Source organism: Electrona antarctica (assembly GCF_951216825.1).
Source record: "Electrona antarctica genome assembly, chromosome: 7".
Taxonomy (NCBI): domain Eukaryota; kingdom Metazoa; phylum Chordata; class Actinopteri; order Myctophiformes; family Myctophidae; genus Electrona; species Electrona antarctica.
The window spans coordinates 34,545,185-34,564,564 of record NC_136812.1 but is presented as its reverse complement, the minus strand read 5'-3'; the positions used below and the strand labels follow the sequence as shown (position 1 = coordinate 34,564,564).

General features: G+C 42.8%; 1 protein-coding gene across 2 annotated transcripts; it reads right to left on the bottom strand.

Annotated features, from left to right (window-relative positions):
- Window positions 1–635: 635 nt before the first annotated feature.
- On the bottom strand, window positions 636–12,570 carry cep63 (centrosomal protein 63). Of its 2 annotated transcripts, XR_013790399.1 has the most exons (15): window positions 11,981–12,570; window positions 11,603–11,780; window positions 9,333–9,428; window positions 9,000–9,119; window positions 8,770–8,883; window positions 8,486–8,626; window positions 8,127–8,275; window positions 7,791–7,934; window positions 7,583–7,685; window positions 7,204–7,401; window positions 5,079–5,165; window positions 4,758–4,960; window positions 3,722–4,082; window positions 1,132–1,447; window positions 636–1,098 (listed from the first exon to the last, which is right to left on the bottom strand). XR_013790399.1 is itself a non-coding variant. In XM_079505888.1 (14 exons), exons 1-14 carry the CDS (start codon window positions 12,019–12,021, stop codon window positions 1,259–1,261), a joined length of 2,124 nt encoding a protein of 707 aa, XP_079362014.1. In that variant the 5' UTR covers window positions 12,022–12,570; the 3' UTR covers window positions 636–1,258. The 2 variants fall into 2 exon arrangements, 1 of the variants encoding a protein (XP_079362014.1); XM_079505888.1 differs by having other exon boundaries at window positions 636–1,447.
- Window positions 12,571–19,380: the final 6,810 nt, after the last annotated feature.

The window sequence follows — 19,380 nt, the reverse complement described above, 5'->3', positions numbered from 1 at the left end:
TTGGGACTTATGTTTCCTTTATTTCACATCCTCACACCATCAGTGTCAGCTGCATTAGGACATCAATAACATACCACCCTCCCTCGCTCCCCCTTGCAGCATTTCTGAAGTTCAGCGTCCCACATGGTTGATATTAACATTCCATAAGCGTTCTCACGATGATGAGCGAGAGTGCGGGGGGAGGTTCGTGACAGCATTGGCACGATGTGCACATTCCTCCATTGAAGCTTTGGTAGGCAAGTGGGAGGGTACCATGAAGGGGGGTGTTTGGAAGATGGGTAGCGAAGAAGAAGAGGATAACTACAAGCCGCCCACCACCAACACCTTCCCTGCCCACTGGGATCTCTGGCCAGAGATGATATTTTCAAAGTCATAACACAGCAAGTCGAGGGTGATGAGTCTTTGGCTCGCTACAACATTCTTTTTCTCTGGTTGACGACTAGCCCGGTGCAAAGCATGTGTCCACACAGAAAGATCTGACCCAGGGGAACTATCAGGTCCCACCCATTTTGCATGTTTATCCCAGACAGTAACGATGACATACTGCTAGTTCTTCCCAGTCAAAACCATACATTCTTTTATAATACTCATAGCATCACAAGCTATGACACATTTCTTTGCTCATTGCAAACAACTCAGAGAGAAAATATCATATTTAATTTGACATAAATACAATGTAAGGAGAGGGGAAATGGAGCAATGCAAATGACAGGCAGCAAAATCAGTGCAATCAAAATCAGTTAACACAAAGAGCACTTAATATGATTTAGCCTTCGTGAAATCGAAGACACTGCACTAACCACACGTGAGCAAAAGTTGACTTTGAATCAGGTATGCCCTACGTGACCATACTGGTCTGAGATGAACGATTGTGTTGGATAGAGAGCAGATAGGGGAGCTGCAAGTCTCGTATATCAAAAGGGGTGCAGAAGCCCTGGCCTGGCCTGTCGTTGTGGAAAGTAGGCCGATACTTTTTGATTGCAGGTTTTGAAAATGTTGGGAACACCCCCAATTTGACATTATCAGATGTTTCAAGCATACATAGCCCTAAGTCTCTTAATGGGTTGCAGAACCACACTTGTAAGTCCAGCTTACAACCTGTGCTGGCTGCTAGACAGTCCATCTTACAACCTGTGCTGGCTGCTAGACAGTCCATCTGTTGTGACCAACTTTCCTCTGTGTGCAATTGAACAGAGATGTGAATCTTATAATAGTGCCTTTACTTCACATAATGATGCAGTCACGGAGCGTTCTGCTGTCAGGAGAGGTCTGGAGAGGTCTGCTCAGGACCAGGACCCGAGCCACTATGTAGGTATTTGGACACTGTCCTCACGTGTGCCTCTCTCATGCCCTGGATGTGGGTGTCCATCTTCTGCAGCAGTTCCTCATACTGGCCGCTCTCCTGGTCCAGGAAGCGAGAGGCAGCCGAGGCAGAGGATGAAAAGTCCTGGAGAAACAGAGGAAACCACACAACGGCATGATGTCTAAAGTCCTGGAGAACAGAGGAAACCACACAACTGCATGATGTCTAAAGCACACATTGGTACAGTCTTGCAAGGTTTGCCAAACATAGGGTGGTGACCAAGTGACCCATTTTGGGTTGTGGACCTGTTTTTAGAGGTCGCAAGTAAATATAAAAAATAAAATAAAAAATACAAAAAAATAAAGGGGAAAAAAAGATAAACTAACTAGAAAAAGTGCCCTTCTGGGCACAGGTCTCCACCAGGAGGATAGGACTGTGTGAGATGTTTGGCAAAATGTTTAGGAGTAATGTAAACATGTTTGCCTTTGATGGCAATTGGATGACTTGAGGCATTTTGTTCCAAAAATGTGTTTTGCAAAAATCAACCTGTTGGTGGCGCTCTAACAGGCCAATGTGAAATGGGTGGGATATATTCCTCAGCCTAGTAAGAAAATGTGTGAAAGATTTCACGTAAATTTCATGCTGCGTTCATGATTTGAGGCTTTTGTTCAAAACGGGGCAATCTTGCAAACTGTGAAAGCCAATTATAGCCAATTAGGATGGAATATGAAATATCGGACAGATCCGACTTGAGCACATGACCATAGAGATACTGTGTAACGATTTGTGAGATTTTTGGACAGAATCTGGAGGAGTAATATCAAAAAATGTGTTTTATAAAAGTCGGCCTCCTGGTGGCGCTATAAAAGGCAGATGCGGAAAATGAAGTTCAAAGGTTTGTCCTTGGCCTCTAGGGAGTGTGCATGCAATGTTTCACGCAGATCGGTGCAGTTTTAGGTAAAAAATGTGAAAAGCTGCCTCATGGTGGCGCTATAACAGGCCATTCTGGAAAATGCGGGGCAGAGGTTCATCGTTGGCATCCAGGGAGTGTGTGTGCAAAGTTTGGCATCGATCGGGTTAACGGTGCCGGAGATTAGCTGTACACAGACGGGCGGAAGGAAGGACGGACGGACGGACACACACACACACGGACGGACGGACACACACACACACACGGACGGAGTGCAAAACATACTCTCTCCCCATGCCTTCGGCCTGGTGGAGACAATAAAGAACAAAGAACAATTCAAAACATTCTCAGAAATATTCAGCAGATCTACAAGCTCACAATGCAACATAATCTGAGTTTGTAGATTGTTTGGTTCCCGTGTAGACACCAAATTCTCTTTTAAGCTGTAGCTTAGGAACCCCCTGGTAGTAAGGCTGCACAATATATATAGTTATTGTTATCATATCGTTATCGAGGTATGAACATGCGCAATATCAGTATCGCGAAAATCATTAATATACCGTCCACTGCTAAAGCCAGCAACATTCCTGTTTTAGCCTGTGCCACTCGGAAAATAAACCACCACCCCTCTTTTCAAGCACCTGGGGGGGGGGGGGGGGGGGGGTGTATTTTGTGCTATTTTGTGTTGTTGCTAGCCCTGGTCCAGTGTGTTAGCGAACTCACTAACACACTTTTTTGAATAATGTTTAGTTTCCAATGTCGCAACATTAGACCGAAAGCTTGCAATAAATCTATTGATTGTGCACAGATTTGAGTGTGCGGAGCCTTCCTTCCGTAATTTTTCAATGTTGCAACACTTAAAATATAGAATATGCAATTTTAACGGTAATATCATATATCGTATCGATATCGCAATATTTGGCATAATAGATATGACCTTTTTTCCATATCGTGCAGCCTGGTATATACTATAGGGCTACCCCTATAGGGTCACACACATCCCAGTGGGAATAATGTACACATTTAAACACCAAACACTGGGAACTCTGACATGCTCTAAAAGTGCATGTCATTCCAATTTCATTGCTGATGCTGAAGTTTGACAGGCATTTCAGTTCGAGTGACCTGACCTTAAAGGAAACAGCTCTGAAAGACATTACTAATGGTGCTAATGAGCCATTAGTTATGCTGCGGCTTTAACATATTCATGACCGCACTTTAAATTTGAAATTTTTAAACTTGTCAGGTCAACTTCATTTGCGGTCTGGAAGGAAGGACATTCTTTCTAAGTATCTTTTTAATGCTAATTTGAAGTGGCTTTTGAACAAAGGGTCTGCCACATTTTACATTTCCAAGATCTATTCATTCTAATCATTTTCCAGGGAGAACAGTGAACGCAGAACACATCTCTGAATTTAAATGTAATGTAACTTTGGTTCAGAAGAGTAATTAACCCTTAAAAAAGGAAAACTTCCGATTAAGCTACAGTACTCGCTCACTATTGTCACCTGTGTGGTGTCCTCAGTGGCCAGCAGCTTCAAAGCCTCCTTAGAACCGGAGCACCGGCCCACAGGTTCTGAATCACCAGGTGCGGCTGGAGGCACAGCGTTTGCAGCCCCGGATGACCTCTTCCCTGTGTTCGAGGAGCGCGAGGAGGAAGAGGAAGTGGAAGCGGAGGAGGCGGCTGGAGAATTCGACCTGTTGTCCCGGGTCTGGTCACGGGCTCGCTGCGTGGAGGAACGGGAGTGGGCCTCCAGCTGTCTGAGGAGGCGCTGGATGTCCTCCTCATAGCGAGTGGTGGTCTCCTGCAGAGTCGCTTCCATGGCCTGCATCTCCTTCTTGTGTTTGGAATGTGTGACATCGTCGCTGCTGGAAAGGGACAATAGCTTGTCATAAATCACACCCATGTGAAGTGAGGGGCGCTCTTATCATCATACATCATTTCATTCTGGCCAATCCCAATTTGCGTCCTCACATTTTCAGTCTTCACTTTTCTGCCCTCACTTACATCTTCAATATGTACTTTTCTCAGCCAATCAATCACAAGCCAATGTTTGTGTTTACACAAACCCGGAAAGCTGGGCATAGGAGGCGCCCCTCAAAAAGCGTGTCTAGTCTTCAGGCCTACACTGACCACCAAATTTGGAGTGACGCGCCTCTGCACTGTTATCGGTTAGCAAAATACAAATTGATTCCATAGAGTTATATAATACAGACCGACGTCACCGGATTTCTCCTCCCATCCACTTATTGAGTACATGAACGAGTACCGTGTGTGCGTGCACTGCGAGCAAGTCATGAACGAGCGCCGCCGTTGTGGTGTATTGGCTCGGCCGCCTCGGCGCGTTCATGTGATTGGCCCAAATGCGGCTCAAGCTGCATTACCTACTTTCGGCCACCATGTCTTTTTCGCTTTTGTGATTCCTCTCTGTGATATACTCTAAGGTTGACTCCCACTCCCTATGCCAGATTTTCCAATGGGTTTCCCCAGTGCGTGCATGTATGTGTGAGAGAGAGTACTGTGTAGTGCAGTGTGCATCATACCCGTCCTGTGAAGATTGTGATTGGCTGGTCCTGGCCCGACTATGCATGGCTCTGTCATATTTATCCTTCCAGGTCTGAGTGGTGGTCTCGAGGCGGGCCTGGACCTCAGCCAGCTCCTGTCTCAGATGCCTGTTACCCTGCTCCAGGCTGCTCAGAGACGACACATAGCTCTCCCTCAGGGATGCCAGCTTGGAATCACCCCTCTAGGAGGAGAGCGGATGTTCGAGGGGGTCAAAAACGAAGACGTCAGGTCAAAATCGGCAGCCAAATGCAAAATGACGGAGATGAATTCGAAATATGCTATGAAAGCAACTCTGTTACCTTTGGTGATCGAGTATCCAGCCTCTCCAACAGATCATTCAGATGCTGGTTTTCAATCTTCTGGGTCTCAAGCTGCAGCTGGGCGACCTGAGCAAGAAGACATAAAGAAAGATGAAGAGTGGTTTCATCATTTATAAAACCAGAGCGAACTAGAAAAAGTGCCCTTCTGGGCACAGGTCTCCACCAGGAGGATAGGAGTGTGTGTGTGATGTTTGGCAAAATGTTTAGGAGCAATATAAACGTGTGTGTGTGACGTGGCTTGGCCTGTTGTAGCGCCACCATGAGGCTGATTTGAAAACTGTCAAGTGGCATTTCTTCCAAAGCCTAGTGGGAATATGCATGCACAGTTTCACCACAATCGGACGCTGCGTTGAGTAGTTGTAGCGATTTGTACAAAACGGGTACAAAGCAGGCTACTCCTGAAAAGTTTAGAAGCCAATCGTAGCCAATGAGGGTGGATTATGAGAAATCAAACAAACCCGTCTTGATCACATGACTATGAATGTGTACCGATTTGCGTGAAATTTGGATAAATTCTGAAGGAGTAATATTGTGTTTTACATATGTCGGCCTCCTGGTGGCGCTATAAAGAGCAGATGTGAATAATTCCAGGCAAAGGTTTTTCCTTGGCCTCTAGGAAGTTGGCATACAAAGTTATCCACAGATCCGTGCAGTTAGAGGTAAAAACACTTTTCGGCCAGTTATAGCGCCACCATGAGGCTGAGTTGAAAATGTTCATGTGGCATTTCTTCCTCTGCCTAGTGGAAATGTGCGTGCACAATTTCACGGAAATCACACGATGTGTTCATGATTTGCAGCATTTTGTTTGAAACTGAGCACTCCTGCGAACTTTGGAAGCCAATCTTAGCCAATCAGGATGGAGTCTGAGAAATCTGAAAAACCTGTTTCGTTGAATGGCTCTAGAGAGACTGTGTACCAATTTGCGTGATGTTTGGACAAAATCTGTAGGTGTACTGTCCAAAAACTGGCACTATAACAGGCCGTTCTGAAAATGTTGGGGCAGAGGTTCATCGTTGGCATCCAGGGAGTGTGTGTGCAAAATTTGGCATCGACCGGGTTAACGGTGCCGGAGATTAGCTGTTCACAGATGGAAGGACGGCACACACACACACACACACACACACACACACACGGAAGGACGGAGTGCAAAACATACTCTCTCCCCATGCCTTCGGCCTGGTGGAGACAATGAAGGCCTCTAGTCTAGAGAGAGATGGTTTGTACTGACTTAGTTAGTACCCAAAGATGGTTGGTCAGGGGACCAACACCAGGGGACCCATCCCCTTAAAACTTTCCCAACTCCAGGGAGATGCCAAAAGATAATCAAAAGAAAAAGGTTGCTTATAATAAAACAAAAATTAGCTATTCTATAGTTACAGATTAGTCTATTCTTGTTGCTGTACATACTGTAGTGTATGCCTATGCATTATCATTTAAATATAGGCCTGCCTGTTATCCTTTTGAAAGACTCCCACTGTTATTGGCAGACCGTTGGCCAAACATACAGTATTTTGGCATTAACTACTTTCAACTTGGTTCTCGTTATTGTCAGAAATTCAGGATGTGAGCTTGTAGATTGGCTATTTTCACTATTCGTTGTACGACACAGTATATAGGCCAGAGCTTAATTGGTTAAATATCCCTAATTTTTTTGGAGCACCAGGCATATGCTGATGAATTCAAAGTTAAACGTGCTCCGTTATCATCTTAAAAACATTGGGAACTATTACCATTTGAACTTAAGCTTAGTTTTTCCATCACAACAACCACATTAATTACAATGGCTGTTATGTGATTAGTGCCACGGCAGTCTCAGCCATAGATAGAAAAATAGATGGCATATTGGCCTCTGCAGTTCATTGGAGCCATGTGTGTCCAGACACACACACCCCAGAGCCCAAGGAGGCCTCTATCTTTTAATGTCTATGGTCTGGAACCTCTCAAGGATTTCTTTGTTCCAGAATCTATGCCAGCCACGAAGCTAATGAAGCTAAACATCCTTTCTGGACACTTTGTGTTTCCTACATTTCCTAAATTTGTTATATTCCCATCGATCGAACCCAAGATTTCCAAAGTACTACAATTTATTTTATCTTCTGTTCACCTTTAGTTCTGCTGCCTTACGCTCTGCACGCTCCGCCTCTTCTCGGAGCTGCCGCTCCACACTGCTGGCGGTGCCGGTCAGAGTGGCGATGGTGATGTCACGCTGGTGCAGCTCACTGGTCATCTTCGACACCTCCTTCCTCGTTCCCTCCACTTCTCCACTGTGCGTCTCCTTGGCCCGCAGCAGTTCTTCTCTGAGCTACAGGGGGTTTAAGAGTTGCACACACATAAGGCTCAGTTATACACACACATGTTAATGTTAGGGGGTCATAATGGAACTGAATTCAAACCATTTTTCTTTTCAATAGGTTCATAAGTTGCACTGATGCAGAGGTTACTCAGGAAGACATTTACTATAAAGTGATTTTCCTATGACTCACCCTTTTCACATCTGCAACAGAGCTATCACGTTCTTCCTGGATCTGTTTCAACTCTTTTTCCTTCCTGGAGAGCTCTCCTCTCTGGCCGCTGACCATCTCCAGTCTGAGACAATGGGCACACTTTCAATTCTCACAGCAAAAAAGACAATTAAACACCAAAGGGAAAACATTTGCCAATATGACACACACACACTAAGCCATCATTCACCTCTCTTTGAGCCGGGTGAGTTCAGCCTTGAGATGCGCCTCACAGGCACGGGCACAGTGGAGCTGCGTTGAGATCTTCTCTAGATCCTGTCTCAGTGTTCCTACACCGGCATAACCATGGGCTGTCAAACAATCCTCCAGAGACCTGGAGAGAGAGAAAGACAGAGAGACAGAGACAGACAGACAGACAGACAGACAGACAGACAGACAGACAGACAGACAGACAGACAGACAGACAGACAGACAGATCCTAACTTTATTTGCTTTTTTACCATTGCCAATCAGTGATTCATTTAAACAAATCATACACCCCAAATATGTGATAAGACGCACCTACCGAATAACTTGCTCCTTAGCTTGCAACAGTTGATTAAGTCTGCCAACCTCATTATGTAGCTTCTGCCGTTGACTTTTGGAACTTTGTACAAATGTATCATCCTGGACATCTAGCGAGGCATGAAGTTCTCCCTTCCCCTCTACAAGCCCCTGTGAGAAGACAAATATCATTTTTCCCATTAGTCTGTAGAACAGGGCATTGTCCAGTCACTGCTAGTTATATTTGAAATTCTAAACTATATTCTTTTCGAAAATAAGGTCACAGCATCAGTCATTGCTATCCCAAGTTCTGTTCTGCCAACTTGTTCTAGTTCTGCTTTCCTGTAGTAGGATCCTACTCTCAATCTGTCCCAACTGCACCTGAAGGTGTCGGAGACGCTCCAGTTCCAGCTGCTGGGAGTGCAGTGTGTCCTGAGCTCTCTCCAGTTGAGCACGCAGATGCTGTAACCTCAAACAGCAGTCCTCGTGTCCTCTTTCATTCTGCCTGGATGCCTCCTGAGACTGGACATCAAGTGGCGAACAAAGAAAGCTGAGGTAAAATACCTGTTCAAGATCATTATTGCTGAACTTATGTAAAATCACCTTTGTGTCCAGTTTGTTTTAGCGTAAAATAAATTATATGTGAACTGGCGTTTAGGCATTACTTTTATATTGGTGAATTGGTCGGCCAGACTCTTCTTTTGGTTCTCCAGCAAAGCCAGTTGTTTCTGATACTGGGCTTTCTGCTGCTCCCACTCTGCAGAATGCCGGTGATACTCCTGAAGAGTTGAGAATAATAGTGCTCCACATAACCAGTAGATGGCAGTAAAAGGCAACGTGTGGTCGACAAGAAACTAAGAGATGAACAGAACAGGTTGTAGCAGTGATACTATACCTCAATCTCATCAGTCAAGCGGCTCAACTCGAAATCCACCTCTTTACTCTTGGCTCCTCCACTGGTATCCTTGATATGTTTGCGTTGAAGCTTCTGATAACTTCGCTGTAATTTTGTTAACTAATAGGGCAGAAAAAAGGTATGTGCAACTTTTTGTATAATGCATTTACATTAACCTGTAATTACTACTTATTCAGTGTGAAGTAACGAGATGGTTGGTTAATTCAATGGTTGGTGTTTGGCAAAACACCAGGGATTTATTGAAAAACATGTTTATGCATCTAATTATTTCATCAGCTGAATGTTTGACTTTTTTACTTTGCAATTACTTACCTCATTTCGGACAATCTGCAACTGTTCTTCATACTTGTTAACCACCTCTTGTCTACCAGTCTGGACCTCTTGTAGTTGCTTTTTAAGCGATCCAACCTAGGGTCAGTTAACCAAACAAGAAGAGGCTAGTTACAACCTGCCATCCCTATTTTGGCCATATCAAGACATAGGGTAAAGGTTTGACAAATCAACTTCCTGTTGATTTTACTATTTGAAGATCTGGATCTAGTCCAGATCTCCTTTCTAATTAGAATAGTCAAATCAACATGACGTTTACATTTTCATTAAAAAAAGGTGTGTCAGGTTTTGTAATGTTACATATTGGCAGAATCTGAATCTGTCACACAGACAAACACACGGCCGGGTTGGGACACGGCCCAACGCGTCAGGCCAGGGTCTTCAATGAGCTCTTTTCTGTGTGGGTTGCAGCTGGTATTGACATTTCAGTTTTGCCTCTTCCCTGGCTTTGGCATGTCGCAGATCATTCAGGTCCAATGTTTTGGGCCGAGTGGCCAAGGGCCCTTCTCAGTATTCCACCATGTTGGTTTGATCAGTCATGGATAACAGAGAAGAGCAGATCAAAGAGCTCGATAGCAAAAGTCATACTGTGCTCCAGTCTCTGTGTAGACTATTAATTACTAATAATGTCAGAGTTGTGCAATTACTGTTAAACAAATACAACTTCCCATGTTGTTGAAAACAACAACACTGTTCGGGTCAACCAGATGGCAGACACCACATGCCAGAGTATTTTTTTTCTTGCCTAATCGGGCAAGCGATAGTGTCAACCTTATCGATAAACGTCATTCCGACTCACCACATTACTAACACTGTGCCTAACCCTATTAATTGCACGCGGAAGCCATGTAGTCGGAATGCGTTGGAATGCCACTCTGTCGCCCAACCCTACCACGACTTTATAAATCCTGTAAATTGATTCTGAACTGCTGCAACTTCCATCTGTTCTTCTCCAGGGCAGGCAATGTTTTATTTCAAAAGTAGCAACAATTCAAACCATGCTCCAATCTGGTTAAATCCACATTTTTGTAAACTTGGAATTTATATGGATTGTTAGTGTCTATTCAAAATAAGAGCAGATCCGGAAAACTGCCATTCCATTAGTCTGCTTCACTTAGATGTTAGAGAGGATTAGCTCTCATCTCCAGACGCTACTAATAGCAGTCCCACACGTCATCATGGAGATGAAAACCTCACATGCACTTGCAACCAGTTCACCTTCATCAACTTCTTCTCCACTACCACTTTCAGCATCTGAAAGCCATACCCTTGGAAGTCAAACAGAGACAATATAGCCTCTCTGACTTTACACATCTTTCAGGAGTCAGGATGAAAGGTATGGGGTGAAAAAAAATCAAATATTAAAAGCCCATCATACATTTTACAACTTACAGTCAGATATGATTGTGTAATTAATATGGTATACTCTTTGCATTTAGCATGCAAGCATATGTAATACTTGAATGAGGTTGGGTGAGACTAAGCATGACCTTATTGACCTTTGGACAGAGAGAGAAGAGGAGACGTCACTGCTGGAACGACCAGTCTCCATGTGACCAAAACAAGTTGCCAAGCCAACGAGTAACTTTGATAATGATCACAATTCACATGTAGTATTCACTATTCAGGCATCTTAGCAAGAGAGACCTTTAGAAGAGACCTTTAGAACATCAACCATTATTTAAAAGTGTTCACAGTAGGTGTAGTGTAGTAGGTGTACGTGGTCAAATTGAAAAGCGAGGCCAGAGACAAGCTCTGGTTAGATATAGTGCTGAAAGAGATAAGACTTCACTTCAGCGAATGAATACTTAATTTGTGAAATAAGAGGGTCGTATTTCTATTATTCGTATTCTTTTGCTGTTCATTCATATTGGGGACATTTTGTATTTTCAAAATAAATGTGCCATGCTTTAGGCTCCATTGGATCACTGTGTATTGCCTCATAATTTGACTTTGACGAATAACTGAACAATATGACATGTTTTGGGCTCCTTCTAATCTCTGTGTTTTGACTCATAACTGGACAACATAGTCAATCTCATAACAATATATATAAAAAATGATATTATTCATCTAATCATCAGCTGTCAGAACACCATTATATAAGCTTATTCCATTTGTAACAACTACATATGATTATGTTGTGAATTATGATATATGATATGTTACTGTTTGGATTGATTGATTTATTGAATGAATCCTTTCATTATGCAAATAGTTTGCAAATAGTACAGTGGTACTCTGTTACTCACCTCTAGGTTCTTCTGCTCAATCAGGTTCTTGGCTGACAGCAGCTCATCTTCTCCACTATGCAGCTGCGTCTCCAGAGCCTGAATCTCCTTCTCCCACTCTGACTTCTTGGTGTTGACCATTATGTTAACCTGCCTCATCAGTTCTTGTAGCTCTGGCTCGCATGATGCCAGCACAGAGCTGATGGGGGGACAGACATATAGGTGACGAGGACATAGGAATAGGATAACTTCAGTGCAAAGTAAACAGAATCACAACAGATGAGGTGATATGGTGACATAGCAACACTGATAACAATAACGACTGTCACAATATAATCATGGTTAGCCTAGTACTTTGTAAGTTTGTAATGCGAGTCCAACAGGTGACCGATCACTTACTTTAAGTCGTGGTTTTGCAGAAATCCCAATGAATCCTCCATCTAAAGATTGGAGTTACAGTCCAACGTTGTTATTCAGTCGTTCACATAAGTGTGGCTGAGTTTTGTTTTGTCAAGTTTGCTAACGCTAGCCAGTTAGCTAATTTGACGACCTCTGCAGTGCAACTAACTATCAACAACTGAACAACTTGAGTTACTTAATATTTCAGTTATTTGGGGGTTCCAGTCGGGTTTTAAGGTTTTATAGCCTCAATGTAAAAAGGGAAATTTCTTTGGTAACTACTACTTTGCATTTCTATTTACCTCGAACTTATGGTTACGGGTTAACCCCATCATAGAATTAGAATGGGTAGAATGTATCACTCTGCTATAGCCTATGTGACTGTCGTACAGAGATACCTGGACTGGCTATGTTACGTTTTGTCTTGACCGTCACACTAACCTTCAGTCAGTAATTTAAGTGTAACAGCTATTACTAAAGAGTTATTTTGTTCTTTTCCTACCTACTCTAATTCTATGGATGCTGGCTCCTAGCTTGAGGGAATAAACGACAAACGTGTGTCAAGCAAGCAAGCATGGTGGTATGCCTCTAATACAAATTATACCACTACCGGTCGAGGACTTCAAAATAAAACCCACTTTGAGTATTTCATTAATAAAAAATCACACCCGTGTGAACTGAGTGGTGTAAGGTCTTATATAGACTGATCAGCTGTGGTCTGACGTAATGTCTGACGTAATGAAATCACACCCGTGTGAACTGGGTGACCATAGCAACCATGCTCATTTTTTGAGTGGTGTAAACCACTCCTACAACTGGCTTTTGTGTGCATAAAAAAATGACCATGGTTGCTATGTTCAAAATAATTTCTGACGTAATTAAATCACACCCGGGTGAACTGGATGACCGTAGCAACCGTGGTCATTTTCTCTGCGCAAAAAAAGCCAGTTGTGAAATCACATCCAGGTGTGATTTCATTACGTCAGATCAGAGCTGATCAGGCTATATAATACCTTACCTTATATAATACCTCACATCGGACAAAAACTCCAGCTGAATCAACTTCATGGTCACAAATCATCACATCAGAAGACGAGTCTACCTAGCCAAAGATCTTTAACGTCAGACATTACGTCAGACCACAGCTGATCATGTTATATAAAACCTTACACCACTCAGTTCACACGGGTGTGATTTTTTTGGTACGGACAGACACGTAAACTAACAAAGCCAGTTGTAGGAGTGGTTTACAGTTTACACCACTCAAAAAAGGATAAAGGAAAACACAACTTGTCTTGTGTTCAATGTGTTTTGAGTTTTGACATAACCTATATAAATAATAATAATAATAAATTAATAATAAATATAGCTGCAATTTGCAGCGATAAGACCCACTGGGTCAAGCCATAAAAGTAATAAAGCAATGAAGAAAAAAGCCTATGCAATGCCTGTTCTAATTAGTAGCAAAATACTACTTGATACTCGATACAATGATAACTACAATGAGTGCATTAGGACAAACAAGTAATGTTATTGTGACCGGAGGTCGCATTAACTATGAAACCTTGCGTTTTGTCTAACCCACAATCCCCGTCACTCTGTCATGTCACCAACTCAAATCCCCGTTGCTCACCCCAGGCAAGCCCCCAGGTCATTGTGACATCACATGAGATCAGCCACCTCGTCACCCCAGGCAAGCCCCCAGGTGCCCAGGTCATCGTGACATCACGTGACATCAGCCCCCATATATGGTGGCATGGTGCCCAGGTCATTGTGCCAAAGCGACTGCACTCGCCCAGCAGTCTGACATCACCCAGGCGGATGCGTGCACATGCCGATCTTCCCCAGCAGTACGACCTCCACACTCTCACGGAGGAGACTGCCGAAGAGCGGCACCCTCATCAAACCCTGTACATTCAATACACTGCCAACACTGCCACCCTTAGATCTCCATATATGGAGCTGACCTGTTCTGACATTCCATATCTTGATCTGACCTCATCACACCCTGTAGTGTACACTCAAGATACGCTCCATATATGGCCAGTGCAGTGCACGCAACCTCGCCCTTTAGGCTTCTCCCCTCAGGCGTCTTACTGGTATATAGAGGAGTGATGTCATACTCTTCCAAATTAACTATTATGGAGACTGGAGATGATGTCACTTTTTTTTTTACCCCCACGAATCAACTATGCATTAGCAAGCAGGGCGACAAAGAAAATCAACCAGGTGCTCGATGGAACCCTGCATTAGCTCAGGGTCCATATTTTGGGAGTCTCTTTTTTGCAGAGCCTGGGTTTTGAATTTTGATGGGCGACCTGTAAAACAAGCACCCCCTCAGCGACTATCGACTCCCATGGGGCTCTGCAAAAAAAAGAATCTCCCCCAGATGGACCCAATCGTTCCGTGTTCCAGGCTAGTGTCGTTTACTGATTGGAGACTGGAGATGACGTCAGTTTTTTTGTTACGCTGATAGGCTGAAGAGGTTTTCTGTCAACGATGTACTCCTGCAACCATGCATTAACAGGGTCCAGACTCAACACAAATGAATGGAAATGCGATTTCAAGGGGGCGTGGTTAACCAATAACGAGGCTAAGAAATTCCTTGACGTTGCTTTTTTTAACGGTGTCAAGAGTGGATAGAGCAAATCATATAATTGACTCATTGGGAGACCTAAAGTTCAGAGGTCCTTTGACGAATGACTGTGAGCTTCAGTTCTTGAGCGATTCCTACGACCCTCTACCATATTGCTGAATTTCGTGAACACAGAACTGCCAAAATTGTGATAAATGGCAGAACCCATAGGAAAACAATATGGGGTCTTCGCCCCTTCGGGCTTAATCCCTAATAATAAAGTGGGTCCTTGGGGGGGTTCCAGGGGGTTCCTAGCCAATTGATTGATAGTTAGAAACCAAATGGACCCTTATGTGTCGACGAGTATGGAGTGGACAGGACAGTGACAGTGGGTCCTAGAGATAAAATGGTATCAAGTGGGGGCCTGTGGCCTAGATATCAAACTGGGGGTCCTTGCCGCGCCGAAGTCCTGACGTCACTCACTCATCCCCTCGATTCCCCATGTTCACGGAAGTAATTTCGGTAACACTTTATATTAAGGTCGTCTTTATAATGCATTATAGCACATTTATAATGCATTATAATGTGCTTATAAGTTATTATAACTCATTATAAATGTTTGTAATCATGTATAACAACTTATAACCACGTTTATAACATATTATAAGTGTTGGTCATAATGCATTATTATGCTCAGTGGAACAGCACATTATAACTATTATAACTTAGGTGGTTATAAAGGCACATAGAGAAGTGCTGTAATGTCTGTGTCATAATGCATTTTAACCAATGTGTATTAAATGGAATAATGTCTTATAAGCATCAATAATATGCTTTGAGACCTTTAAGTAAAGTGGCAACATTCTTTAATGGTTATTAGCAGTTGTATCATGTTATAATACCCTATAGCATGACTTTGTGACCTTTAAGTAAAGTGACAAAACTTAGCATATTATTGATGTTTATAAGACATTATTCCATTTAATAAACACATTGGTTATAATGCATTATGACACAGACATTACAGCACGTCTCTATGTGCCTTTATAACCACCTAAGTGCTGTTCCACTGAGCATAATAATGCATTATGACCAGCACTTATAATATGTTATAAACGTGGTTATAAGTTGTTATACATGATTACAAACATTTATAACAAGTGTTATAATGCCTTATAAGCACATTATAATGCATTATAAATGAGCTTATAATGCTATTATAAAGGAGACCTTAATATAAAGTGTTACCGTAATTTCTCTATGGAGAATAACATGGGATGATCTTAATATCGTCTACTATAAGCATTGTGGTCCAAAAATAAACAAGCTGTCTCTGCGTTATTGTCAGGGAGGTGTCTCTGTATCGTTTGCGACAGTCAGTCACTTTTAGCGAAAATGTAACTAATTCAGTAGCAGTAACAATAGCGTTTTCTCTCAGTCAGTTGATTCTTCATATCCATATGAGTGAAGCGGCCTGGATGATTTGTTTATTTTTCAATAAAAAGTACATGAACCCGTGGATTTGCGCCCTCTACCGATATCGGTGCTCTAGGGGTTCCTGGTATATCTTTTCAAATAGAGGTCAATTATGTGGTCAATTTGGGGGTCCTTCCAAGTTCCAAAAAAACAGCGCCCTCTGCTGCGGAGCTCTGAATCTGTCTCAAGAGATTACTATACTAAGAGGTTCTGGAAGGAGGAGTGTGTGGGTGCTTCCAGACAGTCGAGTCACGAAGATGCCAAAAGCTGCGAGCGGCAGGCGTCTCTCCCGGGTTTTTAGACAGCTGGTGGATGGAAATGAAGCTCCACCCACGCGGCAATTTGCAAGTTTCTGCGTGGGTGGAACTTAATTTCCATCCACCAGCTGTCTAAAAACCTGGAAGAGATGCCTGCCGCTCGCGGCTTTTGGCATCTTAGTGACTCGACTGTCTGGAAGCACCATATCAGTGCAGGCACACTTTAGCGTCACGAATATGCCAAAAGCCAGGCGTCTCTTCCTGGTTTTTAGACAGCTGGTGGATGGAAATGAAGCTCCACCCACACGGCAGAATTTCCGCTGGTCAAGCGTTTCCATGAATCTGGCCGACGCAGCATTCTGCCGCGTGGGTGGAGCTTCATTTCCATCCACCAACTGTCTAAAAACCAGAGACGCCTGCCACAAGCGGCTTTTTGCCACGCCTTGACACCCAAGTGTGCTTACTGTCTGCGTCTTACTCAAATGTAATGACGACTTTGGCTCCTAGACGAGACCTAGTCCTGATTAGCTGCCACACACGCTGCTGTCATGTATTGGTTACTTAGGTCACATCATGACCAGGAAACAGGTAACAGGAAGCAGGTAACAGAAATATTTAGAGACAACCAATGTTATGTAACATAATGTTATGATTGAGACCGGCCGGTTGAGAGGAGTGTTCGTTACTAAAAAAAGAAACCAGCGCTTCTTTCACCTGACAAATATCACTACGTGTATGTGATCATTTCTTGTTTACCTCTGACCCCACTGGATGCCAAATTTGCCAATTCTTATTTTACACCTCTGCTGCTTAGCTGAGAGTGTGCATGATGTTGTAGAGGAGGTCTCCCCGAACGTGTGCATATGTGTGTCAGACCAGTTGATACGAAGAGGCGTTTTTTGTCCAGCGTCCAATTTGTAAAGGCCATGCACTCCAGTGACCAGCATTTATCCATTTAGATATATTTTTAATGTTATTATTTATTTATTTTTACACAGAAACATAATGTGTGTTGTAGACTAGAGCATAATTTAAATGCTTATAAGTTATAGTTTCAATGTGCAAATGAATCGTTTTTCAATTAATTCAGTTTAGAGACAGAGCCATGGGTACTCTTATTTTGAAGAGATCGTCCACCGGAAGTCTTGTATTTGCTATTTGCACAAAAAACACTGCCTATGTGAGTTAATTTAACGCATCAAGTAAAATAAATAGTCTACGACATCCGAATTAGGCTTACAGTTGAAAGACGAGATCAAATTATGTTCTTTAATCGTTACACAGGCAGATATGTTGCTGTACTGTTAATGGTTACGACGTTACGTACACGTTAAAGTCACGTTTTGTTTTTGTCAAAAACCCAAAACCAAACAAAAAACGACGATGCTATCTGCGTTGATTGCCGTTGAAATTACTCAGGGCGCGTGTAACAAGAAGGATAGTGTTAATATTATCAGCATACAAATGCATGTTTAGTTTTGTTTTCGGTTCCATCTACCGGGTTACAAAAGCGGGCATTAATGCAAACGGAATGTAACCGCGGAGTTCACTGCAGCTAGGTAGGCTATTTTAAGCCCTTAAAATTGCTATGGCTACGCCATAATGGCATGTAGCTCAATGTGCCATGGCTAATATCGACGAAAGGGCGTTTGTTCCACTTCTTCCCACAAAGCAGCATAGTTAGGCGATGACTTTCATGAAGGAATCATATGAAACTTCTTCTAAACCAGTCTAGGTTCTCACATTCATTAACCAGTCAGCGAGGGAAGAGTACACGTGGCTCGTTGGTCTAGGGGTATGATTCTCGCTTCGGGTGCGAGAGGTCCCGGGTTCAAATCCCGGACGAGCCCAATTTTTTTTGTGGCGATCTACACAATAACAACAATCTGCTCAATGATAGCAACCACACGACTACTAAATACAGCTGTCTTGTCCAGCGCGGAGCGGACGAATGACAAATTTGGGTTAGGATTGTTCACGACATTATGCTGGTGGTATCACGTCAACGCACGAAACACATTTTGTTTTGTTGTAATGACAAAATAGTAAAGTCGTTTTGACGAGGTTTTCAAATTTAATTCAGTCACAATTTGCTAACTTATGCTGACGTTTCTAAATAGGAGTATTGCGAAACACCAAAGCATGTGGCTCGTTGGTCTAGGGGTATGATTCTCGCTTTGGGTGCGAGAGGTCCCGGGTTCAAATCCCGGACGAGCCCAATTTTTTTTCTTTTTTAATTATTATTCTTTAATAAAGAAATATTTATGTTTACTTAATGAACAGCGATCAGAAATCTTTGTTTTCGCAAATATCTGTATTTAGTTCCAACGCGCAACATATAGTGCCAGAGCCAGACTTTCAGTAGGCTAGAACACTGTGTAGAACAACAAACCATCTTGTGAAAAATCTAAATCCAAACTTTCGCGAATCGCGATACTGCCAGTTGTAATTTGCTATTTGGACATAAGACATAGGCCTAATTAAATAAAAAATATATATAGATTTTTGATTTAATTATATATAATCAGTTATTACCTGTTAAACAGGTCCAAGGCCTCATTCACACGTACCAAACACCAATCAAGCAATGTTTGGTCGTTTTTTTGGGCCACCACAATGCTTTTCCAATGGGAGTCACATGGTTTGATCAAACATTTGTGTTTGATCGCTGATTGCTGATTGCTCCCCCCTCATCAAACAAAAATGTTTGGTCAAACCATGTGACTCCCATTGAAAATGAATTGGAGCAGCAATCAAACAGCAATCAGACATCACACACGGACCAAACATTTGTTGTGTAGGTGTGAACTAGGCCCAAGTAAACAATGCAACGGCTGTTGTTAGGCTAATCAAAGCTAATCAACACCAGCAGCGCATCAGCAACAATAAAATATTTCAAGATTTGAATTAAGTAAATCAAATGTATGTAGGCTACTACCAGTACTCTTAACAGGCAAACGAAAATCTCGAACTCAACTGATGGCCATGCTTGAGGGTTTAGTTAGTCCAGACTCCAGACATTGGGCATGCGGTCTTAATATGGAAATTCTTTACGTCCACAAATTGTAGATTTTTGCTTGAACGTGCTGCCG